General features: G+C 48.9%; 1 protein-coding gene across 1 annotated transcript in view; it reads left to right on the top strand.

Moving 5' to 3' along the window:
• The window catches only part of mdga2a (MAM domain containing glycosylphosphatidylinositol anchor 2a), a 38,066-nt gene extending 28,502 nt beyond the window's left edge, over positions 1-9,564 (top strand). Inside the window, exons 7-17 of the mRNA XM_080011946.1 lie at positions 2,314-2,643; positions 2,980-3,288; positions 4,375-4,647; positions 6,445-6,593; positions 7,242-7,419; positions 7,594-7,614; positions 7,839-7,994; positions 8,201-8,365; positions 8,803-8,933; positions 9,024-9,123; positions 9,455-9,564. Of these exons, the coding sequence (XP_079868072.1) occupies positions 2,314-2,643; positions 2,980-3,288; positions 4,375-4,647; positions 6,445-6,593; positions 7,242-7,419; positions 7,594-7,614; positions 7,839-7,994; positions 8,201-8,365; positions 8,803-8,933; positions 9,024-9,123; positions 9,455-9,543 (1,901 nt within the window). The 3' untranslated portion in view covers positions 9,544-9,564. The remainder of the gene's footprint in view (positions 1-2,313; positions 2,644-2,979; positions 3,289-4,374; positions 4,648-6,444; positions 6,594-7,241; positions 7,420-7,593; positions 7,615-7,838; positions 7,995-8,200; positions 8,366-8,802; positions 8,934-9,023; positions 9,124-9,454) is intronic.

Genomic DNA, 9,564 nt, shown 5'->3' with positions numbered 1-9,564 from the left:
GAAGTAGTGACGCTGTGAGTCCTCGTGACACACAGAATTACTAATACAAGGATCTACTTTTGCATGTTGTGTCGGTCAACTTCCTGTCAGGTCCCTGTCTACTTCCTGTAGTCCACAGAGTCCTGCCTCACGGTGTGTCTGTGGAAGGAAATCACTCCGGGTGGAAGTTCCCAACAACACGCTTCCATTTAAATGGATTCAACACTGCATGTCCCTCAGAGACATTTCATCAACCTTTTTAACTTTTGGGACTAAAATCAAATGGACCCGATTCTGACCCGTTGCTCTGGCGCTACAAGCGAACTCTCTGTGTGAGGTCACAAACACGGAATATGTTTTGGAATGTTTGCCACTCCTAAGGAGTCGACGCTACACAGCTCACACCATGTGAATGCACGTTCGTAGCCACAAGCACGTCCATGCACATTTAGAATGGATTACTCCTTACATGGATCGACTCCTTATATGGATTGAGTTGGATGAAACTTGAACCACGAGATGTCTGAGACGTCCTGGTTCTAACACCTCGACACCTCAACCTTGTCTGTAGTTGCAGCCACAGCCACAGCTGTTCGACATTTTTAGCACAAAAAGTTCCCCCTAATAATAATAAATATAGCTGCAGGCAGCAATGCACGGGTCCAGTTTAGTCACGCTAAGCACGTATTCCAGGTTCCGTGAATCAACACAAAAGTAAGGGAAAGGGTTCCTCCAAAGGTTCTTAGAACTTCCTGCGGTGCAAAAACGTGAACAGCAGTTACCAGTTTACTTGAACACAGCATGGGCTCCCCTGGACTGTTGGCTCCTGGTTGCTCGTCTCGTGGAGCAACCACGGTCTACACAGCGCAACCCTCCTGTCTTTAAAACAACCGTCCATCTTTGCCTGTAAAACAGAACTTCTCATTGTGAGAACCTCGCTGGGTCTTGAATGCATCACTGAGTCGTACATGTGTCGCGTGTTTTTGTGGATTAATGTGGTGGCAGTTCCGCCTGCCAAGAGGGGCTTCCAGGGCCCTCCGCACAGGGACACAGAAGACAATGGGTTGTAAACACCAGTTTATTGTAGAGAGGAGGCAGGTATGCAGCCACCCTAACCCAATCGCCTCGTTCCAGGTCAGGTGTGGCTGCTCAAACCATCCCATCCCCACATCACACTGTTTTTTTGTATGAATCCGGCAAATTAATGTGACCAAAGAGATAAAATGTCAATGGAACAGATCCACAGACATCTACCAGGTAAGAAAGTACATAAATATACACATAAACGTATAGTTTGTAATCTCTTAACAACTGCAGAGTGACGGAGTCTACACCGCACACTCGAGACGGTCCAATGCACATTCTGAATCAGAACCTGCACATTAAAAGTAAATAATATGATGATGTCATAAAGTGTCTTACTGTAAATGTCATCTTCTTGATTTTATAACCACGTGTGTGACGTGTCAGTTAGACAAGACCAACTGAATATTTGGGGTCAAATTTGGTCGGTTTTCCCCTAATATTGGGTCTGTATGTGGATCGATTTGTATGAAATTTAAACCATGATATGTTTGTGACATACCGGTTTAAATGACACCTCAACTCTTTAGCTTCAGCCGTTCTTCTGAGTCAAATAATTTTAGATTAAAAAATTCTGAGAAATTTTCCCCGAACAATATAAATAGCCCTGTGGGCTGGACCCCTAATAATAATAACAATAATAATATGACATTAACATTGACAAGGCTACTGTAATTTATTCTAGTATTATTACAACATATTAAACAGGTTATGTGAAACATTTCCTCTGGAGGACAGTAAACCTTTGATTGATTGATTAAACACCAAGCAGCTGAAACCAGGAAAGAGCTGATTTTTGTGAATATATGGCTCCAACGAAACCAAAATAAATTATTTCTTTGTCAAATCTTTGCACCTTTCTTGACTTAAAGTTCTTCAGAGAATTTATTTTCCCCCGAGCTTCAGAAGTGTGTGTGTGTGTGTGTGTGTGTGTGTGTGTGTGTGTGTGTGTGTGTGTGTGTGTGTGTGTGTGTGCTGAGCCTGCAGTCTGTCAGCTCTGCTAACCTCTCATTACTTATTAAGCTTGATTGCCCAGCTCCCTCGCTCTCTCCCTCTCTCTCTTCCTTTCCTTCGGGTCTCTCTCCTTTTCACTCTTATTTTTCATTCCCTCTTTCTTTCTTCCCCTTCCTCCCCTCATGTATATGGATAGAACACTCACCCTCCTCTTCCTCACCACCTCCTGCCTGAGGATGTGTAGATGTGCAGATGGAGTTATCTAACTCCCCCTCCCTCCCTCCTGCCTCCCCCCAGGGCTGAGGAAAGGTCGGTTCTGGATCACCCCGGATCCGTACCATAACGACGACCACATCCAGATCGGCCGTGAGGTGAAGATCAGCTGCCAGGTGGAGGCCACTCCGCCCGAGGAGCTGCAGTTCAGCTGGATGAAGAACGGCCGCGCCCTGCGCAGCTCCGAGCGCATGGTCATCACGCACGGCGACACCGAGGTCGCCATGGGAACCACCAACCTCGACATCATCGACCTCAAGTTCACTGACTTCGGGACCTACACCTGCGTGGCCTCGCTGCGGAACGGGGGCATCCCTGAGATCAGCACCGACGTCAACATCTCCTCCACCACAGGTGGGTAGAGCCACCACACGCTGCTTCATAGATCCACCAGATCGCTGGGTTCTACTGGACCTACTGGACCAATGGATCTACTGGATCACTGTAAGAAGTGATCATTATACAGGACCAGCATCTCTACGGATCACTTATTACAATGATCCAGTAGATCCGTTAGATCCAGTAGGTCCAGTAGTTCCTTTAGATCCAATAGGTCAAGTACATCCTTTAGGTCCAGTAGGTCCAGTAGGTCCAGTACATCCTTTAGGTCCAGTAGGTCCAGTAGATCCTTTAGGTCCAGTAGATCCAGTAGGTCCAGTCGACCCAGTAGATCACGTGTCCTCTCTCCAGTCCCTCCAGAGCTGTCGGTCCCCAGGGGGCGCTCTCACATCATCACCCAGGAGGGCGACACGGTGGAGCTGCAGTGCCTGGTGTCTGGGAAGCCCAAGCCCATCATTCTGTGGTCGCGGTTGGAGCAGGACGGCTCAGCGGCGGCGGCCATGACGGTGGGTGGAGCAGCGCAGATGGAGAGCTACGACGGGATCCTGCGCATCCACAACGTGACCCGGGACCTGACGGGGACCTTCTGTTGCCAGACCAGCCAGTACAACGGCTTCAACGTCAAGCCCAGACAGGCGCTGATCCAGCTGCTGGTCCAGTGTGAGTGGAGAGAGAGACACCTGAAAACACCTGGAGTACACCTGGAGTACACCTGGAGTATACCTGGAGTACACCTGGAGTACACCTGGAGTATACCTGGAGTACATCCTGAATATACCTGGAATTCACCTTGGATACACCTTGAATACACCTGGAATATACCTTGAATACACATTGTAGACACCTTAAATACACCTTGACTACACATGGAAACACACCTTAAAATTCATATTTTCATTTTGCTCCAAATCTTTCACACACATAGAAACTTGGTGCCACAGAAATAAGTTTTAACACTCTTTGGTTTTAATCAATATTTTAACTCTGTGTGTGTGTGTGTCCGTCTGTGTGTGTCTGTGTGTGTGTGTGTGTGTGTGTGTGTGTGTGTGTGTGTGTCCGTCTGTGTGTGTGTCCGTCTGTGTGTGTGTGTCTGTGTGTGTGTGTGTGTCCGTCTGTGTGTGTGTCCGTCTGTGTGTGTGTCCGTCTGTGTGTGTGTGTGTCTGTGTGTGTGTGTGTGTGTGTGTGTGTGTGTGTGTGTGTGTGTGTGTGTGTGTGTGTGTGTGTGTGTGTGTGTGTGTGTGTCTGTCTGTGTGTCAGGATCTAAATGTAATTATCTGGTCATTATAATTTAAATAGAACATTAATTCTCATCACTGTCCCATCACGACCACTGACACATCGTTAGTCCTTCTCTCCCTGCTCATCCCTCCTCTGTCTGTCTGTCTGACTGTCTGTCTGTCTGTCTGTCTGTCTGGCCGTCCTGCATGGTATGCACACACTGTGCTGGCAGCCCTTTTATGTTCACTTTAAGATGGACACAAAGTCTTGTCTTTGGCTCTGAATGTGTAGAACTGAGCTGGACCTGCTAGGACCAGGTCCAGCTTGGGGTGGAGAGACAGACAGACAGACAGACAGACAGACAGACAAATAGAGGAGGAATGAGCAGGGAGAGGAGGACTAACAATGTGTCAGTGGTCGTGATGGGACAGTGATGAGAACATGGTCAGGGTGGAGAGGGGTGGAGAGGGGAGGAGAGCTCGGAGTCCGGATGGAGGCCTCACCCACCTTATCTTTGTCTCCCCCCAGTCCCCCCCGTGGTGGAGCCGGCTCGGGTGGAGGTCCGTCAGGGTCTGGGCCGGGCCTTCAGCCTGCGCTGCGTGCTGCAGCGCGCGGACCCCGCCCGCCTGCTGCGCTACGAGTGGAAGTTGGGGGCGCGGCTCCTGACGGTGGGCGTGTTGGGGGAGCGCGTCCACGACACCGACTACAACGTGCGAGCGCTCAACAGGGAGGGCTACGGGGAGTACACCTGTGACATCAGCAACGAGGCCGGAGCCGGACGCTGCAGCTTCCTGGTCACAGGTGAGAGGTGCATCATGGGAGATCGGGGTGAAGGGGTCACCGGAGACTCCTCCCCCTCTCCTCAGATGATGGGATGATGATGTTTATCCTCCGTCTCCATGGGAACGTGTCCCGTCTCGTGTTTGTGGAGGAACAAGAGCAGTCGCCGTGGGAACAGCCTTGCCAGCTTCCCCTCCGCTCCATCCCATAATAAGCCTCTTATCAGCACCTGCCACGCAGCGCTGCAGTGATGCTGCACGTGTCTGTGGTTCAGAGCTACGGACCTGTCTGTGGTTTAGAGCTACGGACCTGTCTGTGGTTCAGCGCTACGGACCTGCCTGTCGTTCAGAGCTAAGGACCTGTCTGTGGTTCAGGGCTACGGACCTGTCTGTGGTTCAGCGCTACAGGCCTGTCTGTCGTTTAGAGCTACGGACCTGTCTGTGGCTCAGCGCCGTAGCAGACTAGTCACTCCGTGTGGGGAACGGGGAGATGGAGAGAGACAGTTTCTATTTTTAGTCACTCCACAGACTGTGTTGCAGTGTGACGCTGCAGAACATATCACCTGCTGGTCGCTCTCTACCCACAATGCACCTCTGCTCCCCTGCATCAGTGTGTTGTGCGCACCGGGGTCAAGCCGATCAAACCGATCACTCAGTTATTGATCAGCATACCCTGGTTGGACAGGCTGCATCCAAACCCAAACAGCTCCACCTTGGTTCCTGGGTGGAGCATTGAGAACCAGAACCTTGTGGAACAGGAGCCGCTCAGCTGCTTCTTCCACGGGAGGAACATCCAGGTTTAAAAAGACCAAATATATAGAATATATAATATATACTGTATATTTATTAATAATGATGATGCTCAATTTACAGTTTCAAGTGTATTTTCACAGCTTTATGTTAAACGCTGAATAAATAAAATAAAATAAAAAAATGAAAATCAAAAGATAAATAAATAGAATAAACAATATATAAATATATATTATATACTGTACATTTAAATATATAGTATAAATACCACTGTTGTCTGAGAACAATTCAAAACTTCCGTGATGATATGCGGGGACGTTTGGATGGGACCAGGGGACTCTCTCTGACCACGGATTCTGTCTGTAATGGCTGTCATTTTACGGGGGCGGGGGCCACGCCCGCTCGAGTTGGGAGGAGGGCGTGTTCCACTTGAAGTTGGTGTTTGAGGAAGACCCACCGCGTCAGCTCCGGGGGCTTCCTCCCCGCTGCGCTGCCCAGCAGGAGAGCACCGCGACTGGGTGGAGAGCGGAGGAGGCATCGGCTCTGCTCTACCTTGGCTGTTGGTGTCACATGGTTGTTTTTCTGCAGTATGATTGGCTGTCGGTGTCACATCATGTTTCTCTGCTGTACAATTGGCTGTCGGTGTCACATGGCTGTTTCTCTGCTGTACGATTGGCTGTCGGTGTCACATCATGTTTCTCTGCTGTACAATTGGCTGTCGTTGTCACATGGTTGTTTCTCTGCTGTACGATTGGCATTTATCACCGGTTATCGTAGAAGATTTTATCGTGAACATGATCAACATCGTTTTATTGCCCTTACACAACGTTAAACCAGCTGTTTACTGCAGTCAAGTGCAATCACATTTGTTCAGTCCTACAAACTCCGCCCCCAATGGTTCCAGAAACCCTGGAAAGTACCACCTCACTTACAGTTCCTGCACTGGAAAGGCTCCTTTTGTTGCACTAACTAGAGTTTGGGGCCCAACCAGGGCCACCATTCTGTCCCAGGCAGGTACCACCATGAGACTAATAGAATCCATACCATAATAACCCTGTGGTCTCTGCAGGGAAGGCCTACGCTCCAGAGTTCTACTATGACACCTACAGCGCGCTTTGGCAGAACCGGCCCCGGGTCTACGGCTTCCGGCTGCAGTGGACCCAGATGGAACCTAACGCCGTGGACCGGGTCCTGGCCTACCGGCTCGGCATCAGACAGGTAGACCAGCAGCCACAACCCCAGGACCAGAACCGGAACCAGAACTAGAACAAGATCCAGAACCAAAACTAGAACACCAGGACCAGAACCAGAACCAGAACTAGAACACCAGGACCAGAACCAGAACCAGGAAACAAACCACAACCAAGACAAGATCCAGAACTAGAACCAGAACTTGAAGTAGAACCAGGACCAGAACCAGAACTAGAATTGGTATTATGGGATGGCAGTGAGCAGTTCAATTTATATATATATTTATATATATATATATATATATATATATTTTTTTTTTCTATTTGATTTGATGAAACAAAATCCTGATTTAGTGACGAGATGGAGAACAGGAAAACAATGTAAAGGAGGAAGTTCAGACATTATCCCTGACCTGTCAGACAGGAAGTGGATTATATAAGAGAGAGCGAGGGAGATGGAGGGATGAGGGAGCGAGCGGGAGAGAGAGCTGAAAGCATCATTTATTCATCTCTCTCGCCCATTCTGTCAGTCATAGTGTGTTGTTCTGATTCTTGTCATTTTCAAATACAACACTCCATCATCCGCTACAGCGGTTCGGGGTGTGTTTTCCAGGGGGTACAGCGGTTCTGGGTGTGTTTTCCAGGTCAGTACAGTGGCTCTGGGTGTGTTTTCCAGGTGGGTCAGCACCGCTGGTGGGAGCAGGAGATCCCCATAGAAGGAACCATCCAGAAGGGGGAACTTCTGACCCACAATCTGACAGAACTGGTCAAACCCGAGTCGTACCTGGTCCGTCTAACGCCCATCAGCCGCTATGGGGAAGGGGACGCCACGGAGCGCATCATCACCTACAGCGGTACGCAGAGTACTACACAGTTCTACACAGTACTACACGGTACTAGTAGTACTGCGTAGTACCACAGTACTACACATAACCACAGTAGTACCGTAATACAAGCGGTGGACTGGTACGTGAGACGGTGTTTTGGACCCGACTAGTTCTGACTCATGTTTCCATGTCTCTCCTCAGCTCCAGTGAACCCGCACCTCAGTAAGTACCCGTCTCACAGAGCTCAGTTCCTGTCTCACTCACTCTTTGAGATGTTTGTGAAGTTACATTTTCTTATTCAAACATACTGATTTCAGTGTTTACTGTGTGTATACTCTGTGTGTACTGTGTGTGTACTGTATGTGTACTGTGTTGGTGTAATGTGTGTAATGTGTGTGTACTGTGTGTGTACTGTGTGTACTGTGTGTGTACTGTGTGTACTCCAGGGGAGTTCCAGTGCGGCTTCGAGGACGAGGCTCTGTGTCTGTTCTCGCAGGAGAAGTCAGATCAGTTCGACTGGACACGACACAGCGCGGCCACGAGAGACACAAAGTACACACCTAATACTGGACCTAGTACTGACCGGAGGGGGTCCAAGCAGGGTGGGACACACACACACACACACACACACAGACACACACACACACACACACACACACACACACACAGAGACACACATACACACACACACACACACACACACACACACACACATAAATACACATACACATACACATATACACACACACACACACACACACACACACACACACACACAGGTGGTGACTTCCTGTTTCCTGTCTTCCAGGGTTCTACATGTACATTGAGACGTCGCGGCCACGTCAGGAGGGCGACGCCGCCCGGATCCTGACTCCGCCCTTCAATGCCGGCTCCAAGAGTCCGTCCGGCAGCGCGACCTCTGACCCCACGTACTGCTTCTCCTTCTACTACCACATGTACGGCAAGCACATCGGTGAGTTCTACACATAGTACTACACAAGTACTACAAATAGTACTACACACAGTACTACACATATTACTACACATAGTACTACATAAGTACTATGCATAGTACTACACATAGTACTACACAAGTACTACACATAGTACTACACATAGTACTACACATAGTACTACACAAAGTACTACACATATTACTACACATAGTACTACACATAGTACTAGACATAGTACTACACATAGTACTATGAGGTGCATTGAAGCTGCACTGTAATAGGTACGACTACGTACGTACTTCTCAACTCACTCCAAATTAGAAAAAAAAAGTCCAAATATCAGAACCAGAACATTCACGAATCTCCATTTCAAAAACCAAACAAACACACCACTTTTTTTTACTGCAAATAGGTACATTTTGAAGTACCAACAGAACCCGTCTCTGTTCCTCAGGGGCTCTCAACGTGTTCCTGCGTCAGAAAGGTCCGACTGTGACGGACACGTCGGTCTGGAGTCTGACAGGAAACCAAGGCAACAGCTGGAGGCAGGCCAAGGTCAACATCCACCCGACAACCACCTTCCAGGTAACCATGGTAACCACCCACACGTAGCCTGCTGTCACCGCAGCAACCAGCCATCAGCGTACCCTGTTCTAAACCTCCTCCCTCCTCCAGATGGTGATGGAGGGAGTGAGGGGTTCTGGGATTGAGGGAGACATCGCTATCGATGATGTCACCATTGAGGAGGGGGAGTGTAAAGACCCTCCACCAATCAGTGAGTGTCTGTCTGTCTGTCCGTCTATTCATCCATCCGTCCGTCCATCTGTCTGTCTGTCTGTCCGTCTATCTATCCATCCATCTATCTGTCTATCATCCATCTGTCTGTCTACCTGTCTATCCATCCATCCATCTGTCTGTCTGTCTATCCATCCATCCATCCGTCTGTCTGTCTGTCTATCCATCCATCCATCTGTCTGTCTGTCTGTCTATCTATCTATCTATCTATCCGTCCGTCTTCTCACCTTATATATCTTCATATCCCTTTTCAAACATGGACATGTGATGTTTTTATTCTATTCTAAGTGTTTCTCTCTCTCTATTCTTAGGTCTTAGATCATTGGCCCCGCCCTCCTCGCCCCATATATGGCAGCTGTCAATCACCCTGCCTCTGGCTCTGATTGGTCATTGGAGGTGACCCCGCCCCTCCCCCATCAGG

The sequence above is a fragment of the Zeus faber genome (genome assembly GCF_960531495.2).
Source record: "Zeus faber genome assembly, chromosome: 13".
NCBI lineage: Eukaryota > Metazoa > Chordata > Actinopteri > Zeiformes > Zeidae > Zeus > Zeus faber.
This window is presented reverse-complemented; position numbering and strand designations above follow the sequence as displayed.